The 27,430-nt window shown below is 46.2% G+C and overlaps 1 protein-coding gene across 3 annotated transcripts in view; it reads right to left on the bottom strand.

Moving 5' to 3' along the window:
* Nucleotides 1-844: 844 nt before the first annotated feature.
* PAX5 (paired box 5) overlaps nt 845-27,430 on the bottom strand; it is a 130,902-nt gene continuing 104,316 nt past the window's right edge. For all 3 annotated transcript variants that reach the window (XM_083883898.1, XM_083883897.1, XM_083883896.1), the window contains 2 exons: nt 9,710-9,796; nt 845-2,396 (listed from right to left, as the gene is read on the bottom strand). In XM_083883898.1, coding sequence (XP_083740024.1) covers nt 2,320-2,396; nt 9,710-9,796 — 164 coding nt within the window. In that variant the 3' untranslated portion in view covers nt 845-2,319. The remainder of the gene's footprint in view (nt 2,397-9,709; nt 9,797-27,430) is intronic.

Raw genomic sequence — 27,430 nt, 5'->3', positions numbered from 1 at the left:
ATCACCAGCACTGGTAGTCAAACCCTTGTTTCTCATCTCTTCAGCAAAGGCACTGGACAGACACATCCCTTCCTGGGCTCACAGGGAAGGTGCATGTGCTCAGAGTGGAGACAATGCACACCCCTTGGCCAGGCTCTTGCATGTGGTCCCAGGGACAGAAATGCCTTTCCAGTATTGTCCAAGGAGTGCAAGCAGTCATGGGGTATGCAGATAGGAGTGAAGCCAAAGCAGGGCTTCAGAAGTTTTCTTGTGTGTAAATTTTCCATATTGTTATTTATCTTTTGTTAAAAATAGGTGCATATGAGTAATTAACTGCTGAAAGATTAGAAGTGGCATTCATCTCACTGATAAGCTTGTCACAAAACTTATTTCTGACTTAGTTTAAAAGACTCTGGCTAAAATCCCTGATGGGGTCTGTGAACATCATGCTGAAATGTCACTGAGCTGGTGGGACCTGGATGTCTCCATGGCTGCTGAAGTTTGGAACACATCTGCCCTGGAAACTTGGAAGTGATGGCTACGTTTCCATATCATGAGAAGATGCCACTGGAGTGGGAGAGGGACTTTCTCAGCAGATCAGTGGCCACTGCAGATACCAGATATGCAGCACAAGTGATGAGGTGGGAAGGGAGGAGAGAGAATAGTGTTAACTCAGGTGCTGCCAGAGAAATGTTTGTACAGCTGGAACCTGGTGAATACCTGCTTGAATGTTCCTCCACAGGAGTGCATCTCAAGTTTGACACCAACAACCTTTCTTCTGCAGGCAAGCACCAACAGGACCCCTCAGCAGAGCCCAGGCAGCTCTGGGTGGATGAGGATGGTTGGGTCAGGAGTAAGGAGAAAATTTCTCCACTGCCCTTAGGAGGGAAGGGATGGGGTCATACCCATCATTCTTATGTGGCTGAATTTGTCTGTGCCTTGCTCTGGGGTAGTGAGAGGCTTCAGGGAGAGATCAGCAGTTGTACTGGCTCCATGGATAGGCAGTGATTGGTGTAGCTGCTTAGTGGTCATTTGTAGCTGCTCTGCTCTCTTAATTTAGCCCCTCACAAGGTGCACATTGAAATGTGTGACTATTAGTGCTTCCTATTCAAGCAGGAGGGAAGAAACATGGAATTAGCAGGGCAAAATTTCCCTCAGGCATGTCTGGGCTACAGTGCTGGAATCTGCAATGCCTTCACAGAAATATACAGACACCCCAAAACAAGTACTTTCCCCTTGAGCTTGGAAAGTGAGCGCAGCTACCCTCGTGCCCAGTACACCCTGCTCAATACATGCAGTGAACAAAAATCATAACCACAGCATTTCTCTGCCTTCCCCTCAGGGTCTTCATGACTGGGATATAGCACACAATCTACAGAGATATATGTAAGGTGTCAACCATTATTTAGGAATTCCTTCCTGGATGCTGCTTAACTTGAAACCAGTGAATTTGTTCCAGTGTTTAGTATGATGACAAATGAACAGAAATTAATATTAAGCAGTAAAGTATCACAAAATTGCCTATGTCTTTCAGTTGCCCATGTGTTTGATACCAGCATATAGCATGATCACACACAACTGTCAAATAGGATGCTCTATATAGAAACAACATCAGCCCAAAATACAGCCACAATGAGTGTTGACCTGGTTCAAAGTTGCTTAAAGCTTACTGAGTTCTTTGAATCAGTGCACCAGTTTCAAAACACACTTTCGGATGTGTTTTGAGTTCATACTTGTACAATGTTGCTGTTTATGCTTAAGCTACTCTTACAAGTAATACAAACAAGCAAATATTTACAGTGGTGTGCTTGCGTAAAATTGAGCAGACTGATTTTTTTCTTTGCCACACAAAAAAAAATTTAAAAAAATTATAAAGGAAGAAAAAAAAATAAAAAAGGAAAATATAAAAAAGAAGAAGAAGAAAAAAAAGAAAATTGCCTTGAGTCTCACAGCCTGTTTCAGTGTGCAGCAAGAGGGAGCTGCCCCAAGGGGAGCTGCTCACATCTCTTCCTTATCCCCAGATACAGCCATGGCACCCGCAGGCGATTAAAGCAGTAGCCAGCCGGCTGCAAAGAACATGAAGCTACCACACAGTTTTGACCACACAGAGCTTCAGGAGTACCACTTCCTCCTGCTTCTCTGTTTGATTCAGGACCCAAACCAGATTTAAGAATACAACAATCAGTTCAACAAGCTTAAAGAGCAGAATTTCAATTATCGTGTTCCTACTAGGTACTTTCTCCTTCCCTTTTGGGGTGGCTGGCATGGTGGCAGCAGGATGACTGGTCAGGGCTGTCCCAGATGTGCGTGCTGTCAGTGCCGACGCCCTGAGCTCCGGGGTCAGTGGCGGTCATAGGCGGCAGCAGCGGCTGGTGCAGCTGCTCCACGGGCTGTGGTGCTGTAGTAGTAGGGGGAGCCTGTGAGAGATGAGACCACTGTGAGGAAGACAAAGGTGGAAAGGTGCCAGCTTGCAGTGTTCTGACAATGGGTGTCAGAGAGCTCTCCAGCCACAGCTTCAATGAAGGCTGGGTAAATAGGATGAAAATTGCATTCTGCATGAGAAAGAGGCCAATATTGCTTTGCATTGCTGCATGCTGCTTGATACCTTCTTCCATTCCTTCACTCATCATGAAAACATCACCTTCATTTACTTCATCAAAAAAAGTTAATTATTTTTCAGAAAAGAAAGTCAAGATATTCCAACCCAAATACACTACCATACTCTGACTTCTTGGATTTTTTCCCCCTCCTTTTAAAAGGAGGAGGTTGAACCCCGAAGCATTCAAAGTACTTCAATGAAAGCACTTGTTTATCAGGAAAAGGCCTGAAAAACATTGGTGAAAATTCTCTATCCTGCAGGGCAAAGCACTGGTAGGTAGGATTATTACCCAAGGATCACCAGGAACCTGGACTATTTGTTTGAATGAGGAAGAATTTTTGACTGGTATGCAGAGGGATACCAACCTGTCCAGCCAACACCTGTTTTAAGAAACCTTCCAAGTGCACCTGCAATGAAACCAGCTCCAATCCATCCTAAAAAGGGAGTTTTCTCCCTTCAACTTGTTACCAGTTTGGTCTGCTAGTCACCAGTTTCACCACGCAGGGGCTGTAAGGCACATCACAGTGTGGAAGAACCCCCCTAGAAGGACTTGTACTCAGCCACATGCAGCTGAGACCATCCATTGTTTGGATGAGCAACAATGAGCCAATGTGAGTAACAGCTCTGGAGTAGTCAGGGCTTTAGGGTTTATCTGAGAGCTGCCTTCCATCCTAAGCTCCCTGCCTCCAACACACATGGGACAGCAGTCTATCTATCAGACATTGTCAAGGGTCTTCACAGCTCCAGATGTGACTTGTTGCAGGGGTAGTGACTTCTACCGCTTCAGTGACACAGAGGAACTGGCTCCATCAGGAAAAGGTGATGCCACCAGGGCTCAGGAGACTGTAGACCCCTTAGGAAAGCATCAGTGGCAGTGGAGCCAAAGGTGCAATTTTTTAATTGTTCACTTTCCATCCCAGACTCCAGCAAACACTGATCTTGCAGGTCCAATGGTTGCCCGGCCCTTGGGCATAGCCTGAGTGTGGCAGTGCCCTGATTGTTCTACCACCATGGCTCTGCACACCTTCTGGAGCTGGAAAGAGAACCCAGCTGGCAATGCCTGGTGCTGTTAGTAACATGTTCTACGCTGAGCCAAAAGCCTTCCCCTGTGGGAGGCTGGAGAACCTCCTGCTGTCTCCTCTTACTGTACAGCCTCCAGATGAATGCTTTGACGTTCACTCCAGAATTACCTGAGTGATTACTTGAGGGAAAACTCCAGGGACAACGCCAGACTGTTAAGAGGAAGCTCAGGGAAAGTTGCTGTTAACCACTGGCAAAATGCAGGGCTACCTCACTGCTCTGGGTCCAACAGGACCAATCTGACAGGCAAGCCCAGCTGTTCCTTCTAGGCAGCTTCTCTGCTGTCCAGAGTGCCATGTTAGGAGATCAGCTCAGGCCTCATCTCCAGCCTCCAGTTTTTCATTTCCAAGGGAGCACAAGCTGATGCATCCAAAAAACAGCACAGGCAGCATTTGCTCTTGCCCAGTATGTACAATACACTGCTCAGAACAGTTGGTCAGAGAAGAAAACTTCCTCATGATCAGTGTCCTACCACAGCATGTTGTACTCTGCTTCTGCAACCCTGAGGGGTCAGAAACAGAGGGCTTTGGCTACTGGAATGTGTCTTCTGCATAGTGCTGTGGCAAAACAGGAGCTAGTATGCAGCATGTGGGTCTGTGTTGTCCTCAGTTGCATCCTTAGTGACTCAGACATCCAAAATCAGATAAACCCACTGCAAAGGGCTGGGTTTAAACAAAGTAAAGCAATCTTCAAGAGTGTGGCCCCAGCTAACTAGAAAGATAGCTTTACTGTACACAAAAAGAATTCAAAAGAGTCCATGAAATTACTGGCCAGGATAAATACTTGCAAAGATGGCTGTATACAAACTCCTAGGCAGGAGCCAATCTGACCTAGGTTTATTTACTAAAAGTTAAAAAAATTTAAGCTATAAGCAATGGTGTTAAAGCAGATCCCTTCAGCATTCCATTTATGTTTGCACAAGTGTAGTCTTGTGTTATCTGCTGAGGGCACCACAGCTGCTATCCTGGGCTGGACAGATAGTCTTCTTCCAGGTAACTGACATCAGGTTAAGGAGTTCCAGCCTCAGGAACTATATTTCCTGAAAAATACTGGAAAGCTTCACAATGACTGTGAAAACCATTCTCATGGGTAGCCTAAAATTAAATGCTATATACTTTGTATCCTAGCCAAACTTAAGGTATTGAAAGCACAGAAATCCTTCCTGGTCAAATTGGCCACTCTTGAAAAAGCAACGACATAAGTTACAGCTCATCAGACTTTGAAATGTGCATACCATGTCTAGCTGGGGATGTTCTTTGGGGGCTGCCCCCTTAGGGGTACCCAGTTTGCTGGCCCATGTCCCCTCATGGCCAATCCAGCTGCACAGATGTCCTTGGGGATGATGGCAGGCAGTACCTTAAAGTAAAACAGCTCACAGGCCACTGAGGAGCCAGGTGGAACTGCTGTCCTCACTCATCACAGCACCAGGAGGTCTATGTGAAGCAGGCAGTGGTGGTGGCAGCAGAGATCCCAATCCCCACAGGCAACAGCACTAGCACTACCCATGGCAACTCAGCTCAGGCAGAGGGGTGAAAAACACACAGGAGGGATCCAGCAGCATCGAACAATTTCACCCTGATTCAGGAGCAGTGTGTGGCTCCCACCAGAGCTGGATGCAGTGCTTTCTGAGGTTTTGGGATAAATGGGGTCTTTTGGGGGTCAGAGCCTTTTTTTTCCCACTCTCTCTTCCTCCACTGCTGTTCTGACTCAAGGCAGGTACAAAAAGCCCAATATTTTTCCCATGCATTCCAAAGGCCTTACATTTCTCTCAAGTTAGATTTTACCAGTTTGCCTTTCAGCTGTGCAATCAAAGAAGCTTGTATTTAAAGTGAAAAATGAAACCACTCACTCTTCCTGTCACCATGCCCCCATCCAGAACAGACTAGTCCATCCTTCTGTCATTTTTCCTTTCTAATTCATACTATCATCAATTTATTTCTTGACACAGTCATTTCTAGTGCCTACTTGTTCTCTAATCTTTCCACAGAATCCCACAGAGGAATTGAATCTAATCCTAATTGAGAGGCTCCAAGCCCTGCCCTTGCATGATGCCTTGCCAGCACTGGCAGACATGGCACTGCAATGGTGCAGCCAAACCCTCACAACCAGTGTACAGGGACCTCATCTGTGTGTGAGCAGGGACATTGCATCAAACAGAGCCCACAGTGAGCAGGACTGAGCCAAATGCTACAAGGCAGCACAAAACTGAACTGTTTTTCTTCATTAGACAGTGTTGCTGTTATCTGCCCTTAGCATGCACATGTTGAGCTGATCCTGTGCTGGTGTGCACCAGTATGTGCCAACAGTAATGGTCTGAGGCCTAGACATGCATGTTTACCTCCCATGCACTCATGCAGGTGCTTCCGTGTGCATCCCTCCACTGCACTGCTTGCAGGTCATTTGCAGGACAATGTGGGGGAAAAAAAAAAAAAAAAGGAAAAAATGTTCCTTCCCTCAACTCTTTGTCTGGCTTTGAGACAGAGACACCTACTTCAGCCACTAAGCCTAACCACACAAGTGGCCAGGGTTTATGTCCTCTTGCCAGCACATTCCTCCAGGAACTCGGGGTCTGTCCTCACTCTTGCTGTGGTCATGGAGGGACTGAGTCATCCCCCACAGCACAGTCAGTCATGTCTCTGACACCAAGACAGGTGTGGGTGCCATCAGGGCTGATGTAGGATGCAAGAGCATGAAGACCCTGCAAAGCTGCAGCAGATACCTGATTCTTCTGCCCCTGCTTCTGTTGACCATTCTGGAGGACCATGGCTCGATTGTCTGCTACTCCCCAGGAGCCATGGGGCACAGCATTTGGGACTGCCCCAGAGAGAAGGGAGCACAGTCCCTCATCTGCACTGGGTTCACAACAGCTGGGGCAGTAGAGGCTTGTTGCCTGGTGTAGAGAAGTGAGAAGCACCAAAGCAAGGGCAGAGCAGACAGCAGGGTAATGGTGAGTACCTGATGCTCTGCTGGGGCCAGACAACCAATTCCCAGTGTCTGCATGAGGGTGGTTGTGCCTTCCCCTGAAGACAGCACCACTCTCCCCTCCCTGCTGCTCCACACATACAGGGCAAAGACTGGGGACTAAAAACCAAAGCTTTCTCACCATTCTCCTCTCTCTCTCTTTACTCTCCCCCAAATATAATTTTTCAATCCAAGTATCCTTTCCCCCACTTGCAAATCATGGCATTTCTCCTTTTAGCTCCTCTTTCACAGGGCTCAGACTTGTGTGATTGCTGTGGTGCAATTCTTCCTCGCCAGCACAGGGAATTAATTGAATGTAGGTGCTGCTAAGTGCTTACAGTATTACACTTTCATCTCAGTGAAAGGAGCAGGACTTTGTAAAACAAACTGTGTCAGGCAATGTACCAGTCCTGATTAATTTTGTCAAGGTTTCTGCTCTGAGGCCGATACTGCCAGAGCTTGTTCTCAGGAGAGAATTACTAAATGCACTCACGTATACTCCTGAGAGGAGTGGAAGCATCCTGGATATAGTTCAAATTAACCTATTCTCCACTGCATGTGCCCAGGCTCATCACACAGCACCTTCTGGGTGTGCAAGGAGACTTGGGGCAGGTTTTAAAGGCCCTGCCACAGACTCCCACTTGCCCTAAATTACCAGTGGGATTAGCAGGCACTAGGGAGAAGGGATTGCAGGATCAGGCTTCCAGTGACAAAGGCAGAGCTGTGGATAAGAGGGATCTCTGCAAGGCATAAGAGACATCTGACCCACAGACTGTGGCTGATTGCAGATACATCCTTGATCAGATCATACCACTGTAGTTGCACCTATCCATGGTCAGATGAGGGGATTCCCTCTTCAGGAAACTCCATTCATCTCCAGTTCTGTAACCAGACTGAACTGAAGTGGTAAGTTCATCTTTAGGGCTTGCTGCAGAACAAAAACTCACATGGGTTTTTTGTGGTTTTTTTTTTTTGTTTGTTTTTTTTTTTTTTTTTTGGTTTGTTGGGGTTTTTGGTTTCTTTTGAAAATGCTGAAACAAATTTGATGACAAAAATAAGGAAGACAAGATTATATATTTTACATTTTCCAACAGAAAAAAAAAAGAATCAGCATGGACATTATAACATAAAACACTTCAATATCAAGAAAGCTGCAGTTTCTGGAAAAATATTATAGCTTCTGATTCTTTTTGCCTTTCCCTCATTTAAAAACATGTTCACAGCATGCTGCTGAGTAAATACTGATGAAGAAATCCTCTCCAGCCTGAGAACAAGCTTTGCTGAGAGGAGCACGTTATGCTCATGTGTTGAAGATGAGTTAGAATTTGCCCCCAAAATGAATGATCCGAAAAGGAAACGAGAAAAAGAGGATGAATGCAGAAAAAAGGAAATGACACAGGTAAAAGGTCCTGGCAGCAAACAGCTGTCTCATGATCAGCCTCTATATAAATTCTGCTGACCCAGACCTACCCATCTCCAGCATCTTCAGGGCATCACAGGGGCCTGCCCTGCCCAGCACCCTGGATAATGCTCAGAGCTGGTCCATCATCTCAAATAAAGAGCTGAGCAGGCCATGGGTTCAACCTGCTGATGACAGAATGGAAGGGCCATGGCTCATGTCTGTGGGGTTGCTCAAGACTGGCTTTGGGATGGCTCCAGATAGTGTGCACACCCTTCTCATGGAGGTGGATATCCACAGCCAGAAACATAGCAGACAGCCCAGGAGCCTCTCAAAAAGACCTGTCTTCATGCAAAAGGGAAGGATGAGAGCTGGGTTGTCATTTATTTTTAGTATCATGCCAATTTGATTTAACACTTTGGAAGGAAAATTTTAAAAGTTACACAAGACCTGGCTTCTCAGGCCTATCCATGATGCTGAGCATTGCTGAAGCAGCTTTCCTGATTCAAAAGTAGTTCCAAAATGAAAAATAAAGAAAGCATGGTGCGTGCTCTTGTCTGTGGCAAATCCATCTTCCCCATGCTGCTCAACCAAAATTCTGCCAGCACCGCTGGCTGTGGCCATGGAAACAGTAGGTTTGAGCACGGGGACTCCCCTGGCTTTGTGCAGCTATGCCCATCCATATTAGCTGAAGATCTGTCTGTTGATTTATGATGGAAGCGCTAACAAACCCTTAAATGTGGCACAGCAAATAACAGCATTATACCAGCACCATGGCATGAGAGGCAGAGGCTGTCTATTGCTCCCGAAGGATTTGTTTAAGGACAAGAACCATGATGAATACAGCCTGGGTGGTTCAATTACATGGGGACTCAATTACTTAAAACAAAGAAAGTGGATGAAAAAAGTACGACAAAAATTCAAAATTATTTCGCTGCTGGAGGTCACATATAACAGCCCTGTCATCCATAAATCTGGAAATCTCTAAGGCATGCTACTCCTCTGTTGAGAGATGACAATTAATTGGTATTTTACTTACCTCATCCATGCAAATTATGCAAGAAAAATTCTAATTACTGCATGCTACATGTATATAAGGTCAAAGTGGGCCAGCTTTTGACGGGGTGTAAAATGGATTATGTTTATCCTTCACATGAGGGCCATGATCCTGCAGGAGTTACTGGGCTTCTGTCTCCCATTGCTCATAGGGACCATGCTGGCATCAATGAGGCTGTACCAGTGGTCCCTTGCTGAGGAGAGATGGAGTGGGCATACATACAACTGGGAAGCAAACACAACACTAGATCAGGGAGAAATGGAAAGGACATGTGTGAGCAAGCAGCAATGGCACAGGAAGCATGGAGCTTACAATTGGCTGTAAGCAAACTGGCACCACAAGTTTTATCTGAACAGGGTCCCTTACCCTCGAAAAAATGGTGACTTTGCTTTCCAGCAATACCCCATGTCTCTGGAAGGATTTTTATCAGAAGCAGAAAGACAAGACATTTAGGTCGGGTTTTCTTGTCGGCAAAGTGAACCAAGATCAATCGTGCACCCCAGTGGAGACCCATGGAGTTCCATTCTGGGTCTAAGCATGACTGAGGACAAGCTGGGACACATTCTGCCTACCCCAGGGCTGGATGAACACTGCACATCTTGCACTGATCTCTCAGACAGGGGCAAACACTTACCCAGAAGTCCAGGGTTGGGAAACCTCCAGGAGTCGTTGTATGTTGAGTATTGTGGGTGGCTGTATGGGCTTCCAGAAAACTCGCTCCCTAAGCGAAAGAGACAAAGACAGGATAAAAGGTCATTGGATTTGAGATGACAGTTATCATTCTGGGGTAAAGGGGCTCTCCACTGTGTGCTCTGCTCCACTGACAGCTGCAGTAAAAGCACTGGTGGACACTGCCTTGAGGAAGGGGAATATTAGTGGGTAAATTATTAAATAAATGGGTGCAGACATCTTTTATGTGTCTTTGTTGTGCTGCAGGGATGGAGAAGCCTCTGGGACACACTGATGGGGTTGGCCTTGGCCTCTCCAGCCCTACAGGACTGGTAACAAGTATAATACAAGGACAGGGCTGTCCAGACACAGTCTCTGCTGCAGGAAAAGATGAACCAGCCAATTTCTAGATATTGGATACATGGAGAACATGGTCATGGGCCCAGATATTTCTCCAGCACTGAAACCCAGTGAGAGGGATGTTTGCATCAGTTTCAGATGGGTTTGAACCCTCCAGACAAAGGCACAAAAAAGGCTTGAAAAAGTATGTCTATTTATCTCATCATCAGCTCTCGTTCTTTCCATGTTTGTTCTCTTCACATGTCACTTGCTTCATACTTCAGCTGCAAGGTCTTCAGAACAGAGCCTTGCACCATGGGGCTCTGACCTGGCCCCTCCACCACACAAATACCAACACTGCTGCTGTTTTATTAGGAAATGATCCTTGAATTACAGATTTCCTCCTCTCTCTCTTTCTTCCTCCTTCCCTTCACCCTCTCCCACATGTAAATATATAAAAGCACAGCACAGCACATCACATCACAGCAGGAGAAAGGGTATGTTTACTAAGGCAAGATTTGAGGGATGACAGGCCACTGCAGATGCTTGCCATGACCTTTGCCTGTTTTGGTCCTTGGCATTGGCATAGCCATGACCCCACACCCAGGAGCTGCCATAACACCAGCTAGACAGTGGACCCCTGACACCATGTCATGAGCACCTCAGGCTCAGCACCCCTGTCCCATACAATCCACAGACCCAACCTGGAGACCACATCTGGGTCCCCTGGCCAGTGAGTGTCCATGGTTTAGGCCATTTGCTGGCACACTGTCCCCAGGGAAGAGGGGATGATGTCACCAAAACACAGGGTAAGTCCAGGATGGCTTGATGTCCACATGATTCTGCTTCAGTGAAAACAAGCTGTCTCTCCACCTGCATTGCAAGATGAACAGACTGAGTGTGCTGACAGCAGGACCAGCCCATTACTAGTCTGATACAGGAAGTGTCTGTTAGCATCTCTTCCTTGTTTCTTTTCTGCAGCCCTTTGGACCCAAGAAACCACACTTACCAGATCGACCTACTCTCTCTCCCCAACACAGCTTCCACAGGGAGAAGGTACAAAGTCTGCAGCAGCAATTGCTTCCACACCCAGCACACCTTGCTGTGCCAAGAACAACTCTTCACAAGCTCAGAGTAGGTTTTCCTTATTGTCTCTAAGGAATGGCATTAATTCACCCTGAGCCAGAAAAAATTGAGCTGTTTCAAACCTTTCTTCCCAAGGCTGGGAAGGTACACAGTACCTACACAGTACCTACAATTCTTCTCTGCTCCTGTCTCTATGGATGACAGATGACTTCAATGCCTGAAGGTTACCTCTGTCAGAGTGCTCATTCTACAAGAATAAGGCACAGCAAAGTTGATAATGCCCAAAGAAATGTTAGGAGCCACTCAACATACAGCAGTCACTGGCAAGAGCATCCTCATTGCCTTCCACCAGTCAGGGATCCATCTGTCTGCTGCAGGACATGGCAGCTTCTCTCTGGTCCTTTCTGCATCACCACAACTGAGGCTATCGTCTCACACAGAGTCCTTCCTGATTCTTCCCTGCTTCCATAGCCCCTGGGCTTCCAGCTCATCTCTGGCCTAGACATATGTTTCCAGTGTTTCCCAAGCCTGCCAAGCACATAGGCAGCAGTCAAACTGGAAACTTCACTTGTGAGAGTCACGATGTTTCCCAGTCCTGAAGTCATGGTGACATTCTCCTGCCAATCTGTGAGTGCCTCTTCTACAGGAAGGCTATTACACACCACCTTCCCCAGGGGTTGCATTTCTTCCTCTCCAAAGGGAAGTGAGATTTTCAAAGGTTTAGCCCTGGTTTAGTTGCACAAAACAGCTGCGTTGCCTGACTGACATGACACACAAAAGCAGATGAGACTGAGTCTTGCTGCTACATCCTCCCTGAGAGCTGTGTAGTGCATGGACACAGGGACAGAGTGGACAGGACAGCAGGACAGACCTTGATCCCTGTTGTGTGCTGTTTGCATGGAGTGCACAGAAGAGCTTGTTCTGTCCTTCGTGCCCCAGGAGCACCCCAGGCTTGAAATAAAGCTCACAGTATGCTGTTGCATGCCTGCAAGAGCTTCATCCCAAGGGGGAGCATTCTCCCCCTCTGACACAACACCTCATTTTCCGCTGCCCCAGCACTCTCCTTCTCTCCCTCGATCCCTTCCTCCCTGCTTCCATCCCTCTCTCCCTCCCCTCTCCTAGTCTCCTGGAGCTGCAGAGACCCAGTCCATTCCATGCTGATGCTGTGCACGCCATGGAGTGGGCAGCAGCACTTTCCAAACGTTTATCACTGCTGCAGCAGGGCTGTGGGTGGGAATGGGCTGACATTTCATTGTTTCATCCTCTCCTGTCTTGCCCTCCTCCCCCACCATCCCCACTGCCCTCCTCCCCACACTCACACACAGACACACATCGTGGACCCTCTCTGGGGGATGCTCCAGTGCCTGTCAGGCTGAGGCTTCCAATTCTCTGTTTTTTATGCCTCAGTGGTCAGGGTGTCAAGCTCCTGCAGTACAGACCAGCCAGAAGCTCGAGGAGTCACTGAGCACCATCAGCTCAGTGACAGTATTGCTTGCTTCTTAACATACTCTGCATATCCATCAGCCTTGCCGGAGGAGGGGGGTGGGGGGGGAGGGGGGAGAAGAGAGAGAGAGGGAAGGAGGGCAAGTAGGAAAATGAGAGGAAAGAAACATGAAAGAAGGGAGGGGAAAAGGAGAAGTGGGGGAGAAAATCTCAAGCCCTGTTATTACCACCACAGGACTTGGGCAGACAAATGGTACAGCCATAAGTGAAACTAAGCTAGATGAATGAACACTGCATGACTGCCTCACAAATTTCACCAGATATTCCAAGGTCCATCAACTACACTTCTTGACAGCACTTCTTAGCAGACAGCCCTCGCCCCATTCAAAAACAAACACCACGGATCAGCCATCCAAGGATGCACACACACAGAGCATGTCGTGCACACTGACTGCTGCAGCATGAGGAAAGGGTGGGAATCAGACACATCCCTCCTTCATGGGAAATAGTAAGCTTCCTCCTCAGTAGTTCTCACCTCGCTGAAACACAAAGACACAAAACAAAGGACTCCTGCCAGAGTTAGCTCACCTCTTTGCCACAAACCTGACTCTACACTCCACATAGGGCTGTAGCCCAAAAGGGGTCAGATCCTTCCATCAACCCCCCAGAAGCAGAGATAAGGAGGGGAAAGAACAAAGACTGATTCTCAGTAACACTCCTGCTACAAGCCAGTGGCAAGCCCTGGGAGATGCATTCCACCCTGAGACAGTGGGACAGAGATATAAACAGTCTGATGTTGGTGGATGGATCGTCTGAGGCTGCAAAACAGTACTGTCCACTCTGCAGCATTTTTTCCTCTGGGGACTGTCAGCTCATGTTTACCAGTCTTCTCGGTTTTAAGGTAAACTTCCTGAAAATTTTCTTTCTGATTTGTAGAGAAACTGAAAAGCATGAGTGTAAAAATCTCAAAAACGAAGAGACTAATGAAAAAATATCACCATGTTTTCCACACTACTGTGGCTTTAGAGAACTGATGCTGCAGGGAATGGGAAGGATGCAGGCACATCCATGTACCAGTACTGGGCACAGGGCAGGAGGACAACAGAAAACTTCCTGCCCTGCAGAAAGGCAGAAGGATGTCAAAGCATGGCCAGTTCTTACAGAGGGCATATTCAGCCAAGGTGTGGAAATTTCCCAGGACGAAGAAAGCCTGACCACTGTCGTTGCACTACACCATTCAACATGCAGAGTACCTGGTTGCAGCCCTATGAAGCACAGCAGTCATGAGTCTTTGGACTGTGTGACAACACCAGCAGAAAACAGCAGATTAGTCAAACATTTTTGTCCAGCTGCTGGTACTTTTGGACTGAAATGCAGAATTTGAGCAAATAATCTGCAAGGGAGTTTCATATGTCACTTCTAAGTATAACACTGAAGTCTCAAAAGACTTAATGAATCAGAAGCTCCAGAGCTAGTACAGCTCAACAAGAATGCTGGAGGTTTAGATTTTTCCTTTTTTTTTCTTCTTTCTCTCAGGAAATTTTCTCCTATTTGTTGCTTCAGAGATGATAACTACGATACTTAAGAGACAACAGATCTGGCTGGAAGGAGGAGGATGGGTAAGGGTGCATTTTGCTACCATCTCTTATCTGGGGGGCCTTCTCTTGGGAAATGCACAGATACTGCAAGATTTTGGCTGGGGGTGAGGGACTGGGTCAGCCTTAGCTCTCTCACTCACTTGCAGGATCAGAGAGAGGACAGTTTGTGGTCTTGGTGCCGGGCTGCTGCTGCTGCGGGGAGAATTTGCCACCACTGCAGAGTTCTGTCCTTCACTGCTTCTGCTTGCCTTTGGTAAGCCTTTGCTTGTAGGAGCAGCTGTTGAACTGGGACATTCTCAACACTGGAAATGACCCTCACCATCTGCTCAGGTGCCTCAGGGGAAAATCTGGGACTCCAGAGGGAGCATATCCAGGCTGCTTGTGGGAGCCTGGCTACCGCTGCCCAGCCCCACTGTTTTCTGCTTCAGGCTTCTTGCTACACTTTATACCCAACACCCTGTGACTGCCCAGACCCCCACAGCTCCTGGCACAGCTTTGGAGATTTTGCTACCCCAGATGTGTTTTGCCAGTGCAGATGTGCTCACCTCTGCTGTTCCAGCCTGAAGTTCCTGCTACAGTCCATTTCACCAGCCAGTGGGGGCACTGAGACTGGCTGCTCCCCATGAGTTTGCCAAGGAAGCCCTTTTTCTGGAAGCCCCTTTTCCCTCTTTCCCCCTGGCTCACATGCCATCACCCACGGCGGGAGGTATGGAGCTGAGCTCGAGCCACAGCGCCCCCTGCAGGCGCGGGGGAATCCCGGCAGAGCCATGCTTGGCCCGGAGCCCGCAGCGCCCCTGCTGGCCGTGCCTGGAACTGCGGGGCAGGGGAAGGTGCCCCAGCCCAGGGAGGCTGTGGTTGGGTTACTGGGTTTGCCTGTTTGTTGGTGCTGCTGTTTTTGTTTGTTTGCCTTGTTATTTATATCTATCTATCTATCTATCTATCTATCTATCTATCTATCTATCTATCTATCTATCTATCCATCCATCCATCCATCCATCCATCCATCCATCCATCGTTTAGTAACGAACTGTTACTCCTTTTCCTGTATCTTTGCCTGACAGCCTGCCATGTCAAAGTTAAAATACATTGCAGGGTAGGAGGTCATACTTTCCATTCCAAGGGAGGTTCCAGCCTTCCTTGGCAGGCACCTGTCTTTCAAACCAAGACAAAGAGCCAGCTACATGTAGACACGTCTACAGGTTTGGATGCTTTTTGCTGAGTTTTCTCAGACAACAGGTTTTTGCCCAAGCATTTGGGACACGTAGAAGCCACCAGGAACATGGGGGTAGATGCTTGGAATGGTTACTAGCAATACAACACGCAGGTGATGGATCTGCAGGTGTTATAACATACAGGTGATGCAATGCATCTTCCTCCCTGCCACAGCCATGTGACAGCTCCCAGCTGTCACCCAACAGGGAGAGTGACCATGACCTGGCAGCTGTGCCATCTCTCCTGCCAGAGTTGTTCCAGCTGATGGTTTCTCCATTAGTGTCCACTGCTGGGCCTTTTTGTTAACCAAGCTCTGCACTAGGACAATGTGTTACTCAGCCTTTCCATTTGGCAAGAAATTTAAACAAACTATGAGAAAAACAAACTATGGTATTCAATAAACACAATGGCTTAAGAAACAAGAACAGAAGACTAGGGGACAAAATGCAGAGTTAGGCCAGAGCAGCAACATCTTCAACACTCCTTCTGGGGGTTTTAGATAAGTTTAAAAACAATCTGCTGTATTTGTCCCTAGGTTCGTTTTCTGCAGACAAACCCATCTCCCTGACAGCCCAAACTCCTGGTGCCTCTACCTTTCCCTTCTACCGAGGGATCTTACTGTAACTTTTTAGGATTAACATTCTCATGACTTTTATTTGTTTTCTATCGTTTTATTTTGAGGAAGTAATCACATGGATCATAAATTCCTTCAGTGAATTCCAATAACAATCATTACCCTGGTAAGCAAAGATATGCTTGACTGCATGGGGAGCAGGCAGAAGCACTGCACTGAGCCATGTGTTCACACCCACACATCACTGGCTGACTCTGTGAGGCAGCAGCTATCCAAACACAGCCTGGAAATCTGTTACATCAGAGTCCTGCCTGCCACAGGGCCAGCCGTTGCCTGAACTGGAGGATATAAATCAGAACAGAAGCTTCTCATCACCCTGGGCCAATACCACTCCCGAGACAGTTTCATGATCCAGCAGGTCAGGCAGCATCTCACGTAATGTCAGAGGGACAAACAACTGTGGGGGACCCTGAAGGTCAGGAAAAGGGTCTGGGCTCTCAGCAGAGAAGAACAGCATGGTTTTACCTCAGTAAAATGAACTTTTCTCTCCACACTAAGCCATTGCAGTGACTTAGGGTGAAAGAGAATGAGGTTTGCAGTCCTGGCTGGGAAGCTGTGCTATTCTGAAGCTCATAGAACGCATTCCATTAGAAGTTTTCCCCACAAACAGGAGAGCTGGGAAAAACTTTTCAGTTGATACTCCACATCACATGAAAAAAACGTTGTTTTACATCACTAACATATTTTTGACAGTTTGTGACAATACAGACAAAATTCTTCTGTGAGAGTCATGGATTTGGGTGTTGGGGTTTTTTTTTAATCAATTGTTTTCCAAAGAAATGTTTTCCTTTTAAATTCATTGAAATATTAAATTTTCAAATTGAGTTCAGTGAGGCTAAAAAAAGGAAAACTTAGCCAAAAATCTCAATGGTAAACTAACCGTAACTTTGCAAAAAAGAAAGAACTGTACCTTTAAAGAAAACCCCACAGTAATTTTTATTGTTGGTTTTTGTTTTGATTGAATCTTGGACTTCTAATTTCAACATTCATTAGCAAACAGCAGGATCAGAGATATACATTGCTCTAATCTAAAAATATCTAAAAATATTGCTGGGGGAGTAGCAATCCAGAGCATGCCACAGGCTAACCACTAGCTATCTGCCAGGTATTCTCCTGGTCCCTCACCTGCTCTTAGTGCACAAGTCCCACAGGAGGAAGGAAATGGATCATTCTGCTTTCTGCTCTGCAGACCAAGCACCCTCAGTTGCTAACTTGCTTCCTCTAGCCCAAGCAGTCTACATGCTGCAGAAGTACCAAAAAATGGGGAAAATTACCAAACTACAGCCCTACTGTAACAAAGCAGGTATTTCAGAAAAAACCTCCCCTGGGGAGGAAGCTGAACAGGAAAATACACCACCAAAAGCCTTCCATGATCCACTCCATTTGTCTCAATGAAGACACTCAGGGTCATAACCAGCTAACACGTAGGACAAGCCAGTGGGATTCATAGATGAATCTTTGAAGGACAGGCTTGGAGAATTTTCTCAAGATTATGTTACCAGAAGCTATGTCAGGATAAATGACACATCCAAAATGTGTCAAGAGATGCTGCAGCCAGATCCCCCTGGAAGGGTCTGGCAGTCTGGGGGGCCAATACACTCCTTTCAGATGCCATTCTTGTGCCCATTCCTGCCACCCCAAAGAGAAGCATTTTCACTCTGAACAGAGTCACGCATGATGGCAGCCCCCTGAGCTCACATGGTACTTGGGCTAGCATGGGTTGTGGTAGGAAGAACCTTTAATAAAATAAATGTTTTCCAACGGGATGAAAAATGTCATTTTGGAAAACCTCTTCGGTGAGTTGTTTCAAAAAAAGGAAGCTGCTTTTCAACACACCTGAGATCCTCTGCATCAAAATGGAAAGCTGCTCTACTCCTTGAACCTGCATTTACCTGGCATTGTATCCAGCAATCTATTTATTGTCACCGGAAAGAAGTGAAAAAAGCATTAATAATGGAAAAAATGGAAATGCTTTCTGTACAATTAATATCTCACCCCCAGGCTTTTTTATTCTGATGATGGAATTGAAAATAATAGATTTCAGCAAAAGAACAGCCTTCACAAATGCTTTTCAAGTAAAACTTTTTTTGCACAGAACAAACCCTTCACTTGTTGATCTTAGATGAAAACAAATGCTGGCAAACAGTGAGTCCTTAGAGCAGTAAGCCTTTTACCCATGTTCTTTGAACACAACATGACAAAACTGCATCAAACATTTAATCACCTTTAGCCAAGACAGAGTTTCTGGAGCTGTGATGTGCTGCAATGGACAGGCCAACCCTGAGACACTGGCATTCACAGGTTCCTAGTAGTAGGAACCTGTGCCACTGATCTGTATTAATAATTAGATAGCATTCTGCCTGTAGGAAGAACTGCCAGAAAATGTGGCAATAACTGTTAATTACAGGACCAGTGGTATAAGCCAGACTCTGCTTTGGCCGCTGAGCACCTGCAATGCCCTCCTTAAACAAATCTGAGCAAACAGAGGAATACTTTTGCTTATTAGAAATATTTTCTCTCCTAAAAGCAGGATGAACAACCCACTTATCTTTCTCCCCAAGAAGCTACATTATAAACATTTATATAAATAAATATACAAAACTATACACTTCATGTTCATTTACCTACAGACACTATCAGAGCAATCCAGCTGGATGCCACCTGGACAAATCCTGGGGGCAAAACTCAGGGTCTGCTCCCACAGCAGGTGGGGCACTGCATACAGAGCCACTGGGAAGGGGACCAGGCAGTCTTTTCCTGGGATGTCAGGGACTGCAGCAGCAAGGGTGCACGTACAGAAACATACCCCACATATAAGGACAGACAAACACACACTAACAAAGACCAGCCAACATGGACACACAGTTATGTGCATGCTCCTTACATATGCAGGCTTGTAAATCCACTGGCAACATCTGCTGCAAGTGGACCAATAGATTACTTATAATCATTTATGACCCCTCATACACTCACCAAAAGCACATACCAGTCCATGTCTCTCCCATCTTGCAGTCACTGATTAATCCTTCAGAGAGCAGCTGAGGTGCAGCCATCCCCCAAATTTTCACATGTGATTTCAAAATGAAATTAGCCCCTACTTTGGCTAATTGTTCCTGTACATCAGCCAAGGAGAATTTTATCACAGTTGTGCTTGGAAGGCACTCAGTCACATTCAGAGAGCGTATCTCCAAAGTTCCCAGTCCCATCAAGACTTCCAATTAACTTCTAATGAAGGTTTTATATAATTCTATGATCATGCGGTTTGGCCAGTTTTTCTCCCTTATTTTTATCTTTACATTAGCCAACATTGGTCAAAGATGCAGTATTTTAATGGTTCTGAGTGGGCTGTCATATTGTAAGAAAACAGAAACATGCAGATTTTTGTAACACTACCACATTTCCGAGAAGCTACAAGGCACAGAAATCCCATCAATGACTAATGAGTTGTGGGTTAAGGTGGACGTACCTTGCTGAGAAGTCACTGTAGTATTCTCGACCCGTGCTGCCTGCCATAAAATTTTAATGCTGCTTCTGACATATTTATGAAATACCTCACCTACTCTTTGCAGGATGACAAAAAGATTTACATCTGCAATTACTGCAAGCACATAGGTTTTAGCTATGCACTTTAAACTTTTGTACACAAAGGTATTTAACTTTAATACAACAAAGGTAGGTGGTGCCACAGAGCAACCATATTGGAACTGCATTAGGAGAGATTTATTTCTCTATACCGGAGGACAATTGCCTAACTCATCTGAATATAAGATGGCATTGTAATTAATTGCAGTGAGGGGTCTTCCCCTTCCCTCTCTCAGCTGCCCCTGTAGAGCCATCTCCCCTCTCCACAAGCCACATGCAGACTCTTGAGATCCCAGGTGGACATACCACCAAGAAGCTGCAGTGCCAACAGTGATGTGCAGAGCCTCAGTACCAGCACTGTCAGATATGGGGCTGGGAACACTCTCTGCTCTGTTCAGTTGTTGCAGCTGCTCATAGCAGACTGTCTCTCTTTAAGCCTGGTCTGTGGGGCTGCTGCTACCCTCCCAAAGCCCCCTTGCACCCTGTACAAAGTACAGGTGAGTGGCAAAAAGTGGATGAAGGACACAGAGAGAATGCAGGGCATCGAGCACACAAGGAGGGAGGGTAAATGAGGGTCACAGTGCAGACAAGGGACATGTGGCAGATGAGCAGCACAGAGTGGACTAGTGGCATAGGTTGGGCAAGGGTCATGGTGCAGACAAGCAGCACTGGGATCCATCTATGCAGAACATCACTCCATGCCTGTGTGCCTGGGCACTCCTGACCTGTGCAGAAGTAGGCCCATAGCACATCAGGGCAGGCACCATTTCACCCTCTTTTCTCCAGACTGACCAGCTTGGTAGTGCAGCTGGGATGAAAGGGTAAACAACTGACTCAGAAAAAGTAAGTTTTGCAATATGGTTTCATCCCAAATTGGTGTAAAAGCAGAAATATTGCACTTGGTTCAGGTGAAAACATTCCACTCTGTGCTTCATCCTGACTTGAGCTTTGTCTGTAATTTCAGCCTTCATAATGACCCTGCAATGTGTGGTTACTTCCAGGAAACAAATAATTTAGCTCATAGCAGAAGAAGATAGACGGTTACAAGCCATAGTGATATAAACTGCAAACATTGTAAATTTTACCTGGAAAAAAATGTTTTTTGACGGGAAATTAAGCATTTTGGTAGCTTCATACATGCATGTTGATGCTGACATGGAGGCTGCCTTCAATTATATTTGAATGCAGGTGTGGGAACATGGGCAGGAAAGCATGACTGAGGGAGCATCCTCTCACACCAACACAGTCTTGGGCATTCCTCTGGTGCCCCAGTCCTTGGTGGCCGTGTCAGACCCCATCATGGACTGGCCATGGCTCACCTGGGACTGGGACAGCAGCTCCAGGAGAGGGCCAGCTCCTGCCGTTTCTGTCAAGGTGGCAGCACTTTTGATGGATGCTCACCCCCTGCATGGATGAGCTCTGCAAGCTGAGCCACATAGAATCTCAGCATCTCAGCTATTCTGCATGATCAGGTTTCCAGCTGGACTGCAGGCTTTACCTACCCCTGGACTGGGGTTTTAGCACACTAGCAGGGTCTGCTTTTCCCAGTCTGTTATTGTGGGGAGTTTGTGCCAAGCTCTGAAATACAGACACACATCCCCAGAAGAGATGATTCAGGTCTTCTTTCTGACACCAGAGATGATGCAAACAAATGCCTGAGTGACAGAAGACAGATAGTTTCTCACTTAATTTCCATTGCACTGCTTTGGTTCTACACCACATCCACATTACAGTCATCCTTTAAATGCAGAAAAAAGTCTTGTCAGCCAATCTCAGGTCTCTGGGAATGTGGCAGCTCAGTCCTCTGGCATAACGGATGGAACATTTTGCTGGCAAATGTTTTGTAGCCTAAGCCATTTCCAAATAATGTCTGCAGATGCTCAGCCTGACTTGATCCTGCTGAATCAGCAAAAAACGGTGCCGAGGAAGAGCATACACAGGTGCAGAAGGGATGACAGATAGGGAGTCTCCTCCCACACATAACAAGTTGATGCGTGAGGACATCATGGCTTGTCATGGCACATGCCCCAGGGGACCCATGGCTCCCAACAGCCCAGTGCACATCTCACCAGGACCAGGTTCCTCATTGACTCCTGGCATTATGTTTCCTGACTTTAGTAAATGTGCAAGAATCAAAGACAAGCTAGTCTGAGCTGAGATGGTTCCTTCACCCTGAAGAAGGCTGGTAGGAGAAAAAGATGGGGTCTCACCAACACCCTGTGTCCACACCTTCAACAGAGAAAGCAAGCAGGCCTTCTCCCACCTGAGCATTGTTTGTCCCACCATGGAACCTGTGCACACCTCTCCACATGTAAAAAATCCATGTTAAAGCAGCAGTTACTTGTGACAAACTGTTGGTGGAATAAAGGACCCAAGACTGACATGATTTAATGTATCTGCTGCTGAAAGGACATCAAGTCAGTGCAAGAATGCTGTTTTCAGTCTTTTTGTGTAGAAATCGAGGAGGTTACATTTAAACTTCTCAGCTTACTCTACAGTCAGTGCAGAGTCTTGTCCCAAACCTACTGAGGTCATAAGAGACAGATGACTTATTCTCATCTGAACTGCTGCAGTGCCACATTTGCTGACAGAAACAAATGGACACATACTTCTTTCTGGAGACTTCCCACTTCCCCATGCAGACTGTCTTTCTTCTCCTGGCCCAGAACATGCACCCCATGAGTAGGAGACACATCCTCAAATTCCTAGTTCCTGCATCCCCTATCCAGGGTTTCAAACCCCCTCACACAGCTGACCACACAATAATTTTCCAACACAAAAAGATGGTTAGCCTCTGCTTTAGACTGTGTTTTCAGAGGAAATTTCTGCTGTAGAAAAGGTGCAGTTCTTGTGTCGAGATTGTGAGAGTCTTCATAGAAGACTAAAGAAGCACCTTCCTTCATTTTTACTACAGTATGTCATTTTGATTAACAGTTCTCACTTAATTTTGCTTTCTTTCTGTTACTCCATTTCATTTCTTTTGCACTGATCACATTACATTGAATTGCGCTGCACTGCAATCTGTTGTACTGTCTAAGCATTTTCACTTGTTTTGATAAAGTCTTAAGGAATCTAGAAAATCCTGGGAAAATAATACTTTATTATTGAAGTATTTCATTTCAATTTGTGCCATAGGCATCAGTTCTGAGAACTGGAATTTACCACAGGGCAGATGTTCAATGTTCAAACAATCCTAACTGCAAGCAAACCTTCCCCAGCAACAATCATAAAGAAGTCAAACCTAGTATCTCAGAAAATAAGTCCACCAAGTAGCAAAACCACTGAATTCATGAACAATAGCCTGCAGGAGAATGGCTAAAAAGTCCCCCAAAACCTCTACAAGGGTCATCCTACCATGGTATAAGGGAGTGCCCAGGGAGCTGGAGATTGTTGGGTTTGGGATCTAGTCTGCAGCATTCCCTTGGCCACAAAAAAGCTGGAAACAGGAGACTTCCCTCTTATTGCAGGACAACTTCTTGACACCTTGAAGCTGGGCAGATATTGAACCCCTGTCACCCTGAGCTAAGCACATCACTCAGTGCATACAGAAACTCTGGCTGGGGGATGGTGCATGAGAAGCCCCCTCTGAGACAAGAATCTCAGCAAGAAGTAAATCTCAGCTACCCAGGGTCTAATGCTCAGGAGAAAAGAAAATGCATCATCCCTACCCTCACCACATGGAAGCACTGGACAGTTGGGCTGTCGAGCTCAGATGGGATGGGAACACACTTTACTCTCCCCATCACTGTTATCAGCTGCCATGCTGTGTGGTATGGCAGGAAAGAGCAGCCATGTCACACTCCTGCTCGTGGACACACTGGGCCATGAAGTGCTTTCCACTCTGCTTACTTTGGGGATCTCGGCATTTGCTCATTGTCAAACACAATTTGTCTGGAAACTACCTGATTGATTTGATGGCTGGTCTGGCTCCACATACCCCACATGTAAGGTCATCTGAAGCCTGAGCCACAGCTGGCAGCTCTTACAGATGCTGGGCACTTTGCAGGACTCAAAGCTCCAACAACTTACTGTTCTCAACCACCACATTTTTGTAATCTCCAATTTTTTTAAACTCTGTGTGCTGACATAACACTGGCACTTGAATCACAGAACCACAGAATAACAGAATGGTTTGGGCTAGATGGGACCTTAAAGTTCATGTAGTCCCAACACCCGCCATGGAACTACAACATGGGACTACAACATGCACTATACCATTCCAATATCCCAGGTTGCTCCAAGTCCCTCCAACCTGGCCTTGGACACTTCCAGGGATGTGGCAGCCACAGCTTCTCTGGGCAACCTGTGCAATGTCTTACCACTCTTACAGCTCTGCTACGCTAGTCTAAATGGGAACTTCCCAAAACCAGAACTAATGTAGATCTCACGGCTTTCTAATTACAGTTATCTTCTCTTTATTGTGTTTGCAGCAAAGGACAGGTGTCTGCAATGAAGAAACAAGAGCAAACAGGAATGGACCCATGAAATGCAGAGGATGCAGCAGTGTGCCTCATCCTTGGCGTGCCACATCTGGCTGGACACCAAGCTGTCACAGCCAGCACATTGGGGGTGCATCACCTGGGCAGCCATTGTCACTGCTGTCTTTGAGAGCCAGCAGAAAAGTGATCTAATAGCAAACCCTCTGTAAAGCTGCTCCCGCCTTTGTAAGGGAGGATTGCAGTGCCCCTGCACCCTCTACATATAGGGGGAGTGTCCTTAGTGCCCAGAAGAGACCCTGGGAGCTGCCTGGGTAAGGGCAAACTGAACCTGCATATGGAAAACTCTTAAAATCAGACCCATTTGCCAGGTTCTACAAAGCATATTATTGCGCTTTTAACACATCATCTTTAAACTTCTGGCCCTAGATATTTTGGGGCAGTTTATTGTAGCTGCCAGCACAAGGGGTTTCAAAATTACTGTATTACAGAGGACAGAAAAATGTTTAGTAACATAACCTAAAATATAACACAGCATAAAAGAAACAAACCAGCAATAAACTTATTCAATTCTCACTATTGCTTTTATAACCACCAACCTTGCTTAAAGGTGGGCAGCACATCAGACCCGTAACACTGAATGATCATTAACAGAGAACTATTCCCAGGTGCCACCAGGGTCTCCCTGTGGGTACCTTGGAGAGGGAATGGTCCCATGGTTTCCTTCTGGGGATGCAGGAAATAGCCCTGTGCCACCAGCTGCATGCCTTTCTCTCTCTCCTCCCACCTTCAGGGACCATGGGCAGATACAGTGCAGCAGCATCCCATCACTGCCCAGAGCACCATACTCTGCAGTGATGCTCCATGAGCCACAGACAACCCAGGAGTCTTGGCTAAGGCTCCAGAAGAAATTACCACAAGCCCTGGTTTCCATCCCTCAATACTAAAAAAACCCCAACCTCAACACTCTTTGATCCAAAGAGCAGCTTAACTTGAACACTGGTATCTGAACAGAGCACTCCCCTATCCCAAGGGCAGCATCACTCAAGCTGCTGGAGCCCCAAACCCTGGCACCATCCTGGGGTGGGGAGGGGACACTTTTGGCATGGAGGTCTGGCTGGAAGATGCACCCCAACCCACAGCCCCCGGTGTCACCACTGCTGGCTGACGAGATAGATGGATTTGACTGAAGGTAGCCAAACTGTCACTCAGGAGGTGCCCCCTCGGTATTCTTCTGGCTGGATCTACTGGAGGATGGGCTTGCCTGAGCCCCTCCTGTCAGGGATTTCAAAGGGAACACGCAGCTGAATGCGGATCTGACAGCTCGGCCGAATTAGGGCTATTTGCATGCTAATTTCTACCGTGCTTAACTCACTGGCAGACCCAGAGCGAGAGGCAGCCTCTGCATGTTTGGAACAATGCTTGACTGATCTAGCTGCGTTAACGAGCAAATTATGGTAATTTTGTTATTACAAATGCATAGAAATTTCCGAAGAGTGGAGCAATACAATATGTTTTCTCTCCTCCTCCTCACTCCTAAATACGGACCTCTTTGTTTATACACACTTCACCTTGCTTACTTATGTTTAGATATGCACAATGTCTCACCTCGACGGGGAGGCAGAAATTATGGACAGAGCAGAGAGGGTCAGCAAAGCAGAGCACTCTGCCTTTTCCACGCTTGGGACACTGGAGACCAAATCCTTATCTGGAATAAAGAGCAGAGGGCCCAACTGACCCCAGGAGAGGGGAAGGTGGATAAGTAGATCCAAAGGCTGTAGGCTTTCCAGCATTTCACCTTCCTGCCCTCTTCAGTATAATTTCTAAGTCAATTCAATTAAATAATATCTGACAACATCATATTGAAAACAATATAGGTTTTATCTATATTCTGTGAAAGCAGGTAATTCCTTACAGATGAGAACCAAAACGTTTCTCTAGACTTCCAAGATTCTGGCAGACCCTCATTCAAAATGTACACAAGCAGAGGATAAACATATACCATTTACTTAACTGCTTCATTATTAATTAAGGGAATAATTTGTCAGCTGGTTTGCGATTGGCCCCAAGATATATATGATGGCACATCACATATTCCATCATAGGTGATGAAACTTTTCTGAGATTTGTCTTCTAAGAGTATTAAAAGGGTGGGGAGACACTTTCGTGGAACAGCCCTAGACTTTGGGAAAAATGCAAAATACTTGCTTAACCAGAAAAGGCCATGTCAGCACTTCTGTCCTTTGGTAGCAGGTCTTCTGACTGTGGCATTGAAGCCCTGGATGTTTTTGTGTGCATCTGCAGGGGCTTAAGTTATCTTTGGAGTGCACCAGGATACATTTGGGTTTGGGTTTGAGTTATATGAGCTGTCAAAAAGGCACAGGTGCCTATAACCCATACACCCATACCCATCCTAGCCACAACAGTAGCATGAAGCAGATGGAACAGATGCCACACTTGGGGGTCACTTCCATGCTCTGAGGAGGTAACTTGCAAACTTTCTGCTTCACCAAAGAATTGTTAAAGTTTATTCCTCATTTGCTTTAGGTCATCTACCTAAAGGTCCAGAATCTCCTTTCACTCTCACTGGCCAGAATAATGTCAGTGTTCAAGTAACCAAGCAGTTCCAGCATTATGTTGTACAACAGAGAGGACCTGGTTCACTGATGCCCTGTGACATCCCACATACTGCAATTTGGTTTCTTTGCCCTTAGTTTTAGGCATTTTATCTCTCAGTTGCTCCTCTTATATTTCCTAAATTTTGTCATGAGCTTACAACATGCCGTTGCAAAACTTTGGCAGAGGCAGAACAAAAAACAGTAACTAAAAATAATAATAATAATAATAATAATAATAATAATAATAATAATTCTATGAATAAAGTCTTCAGTGTGCCAGTTGATCCAAATTCCACCAGTCTCTACAGACTGGATCCTGGTACTCCCACTTATCCAAATGTCTGCTTCCTAACCCATCCGTGACATGAGGCTGGCATTCTGGCCCCCTGAACCCCTTGCTGCAGGCTGGGTGCCAGTGACTGAGGGAGGGTGCTATCCCTTGCAGACTCAGTGTGAGGAATAGCCCCAACAGGAAAAAATCACACAACCTTAGCTGCTGCTCAGCATCAATACCTGCCAGCCACAATGAAAAAATGCATTTGAAAATCATGTGTTTTGTTTGCAACATCATCTCCTTCCCCTTCACATGTTAGAACAAGCATCTTCTCCTAGATAAAAGATTGCTAATGACAGTATTGCTATTTTTTATGCCTTTCTTTTCAAAGCCCAGTTTTGAATGTCAGTGTTTTCAGGTCCCTTTAGTCGGGTAATTGCACATAGACTTCTTATAAAGGAAAT

Source organism: Zosterops lateralis (genome assembly GCF_965231275.1).
Source record: "Zosterops lateralis genome assembly, chromosome: Z".
Lineage (NCBI taxonomy): Eukaryota > Metazoa > Chordata > Aves > Passeriformes > Zosteropidae > Zosterops > Zosterops lateralis.
This window is presented reverse-complemented; position numbering and strand designations above follow the sequence as displayed.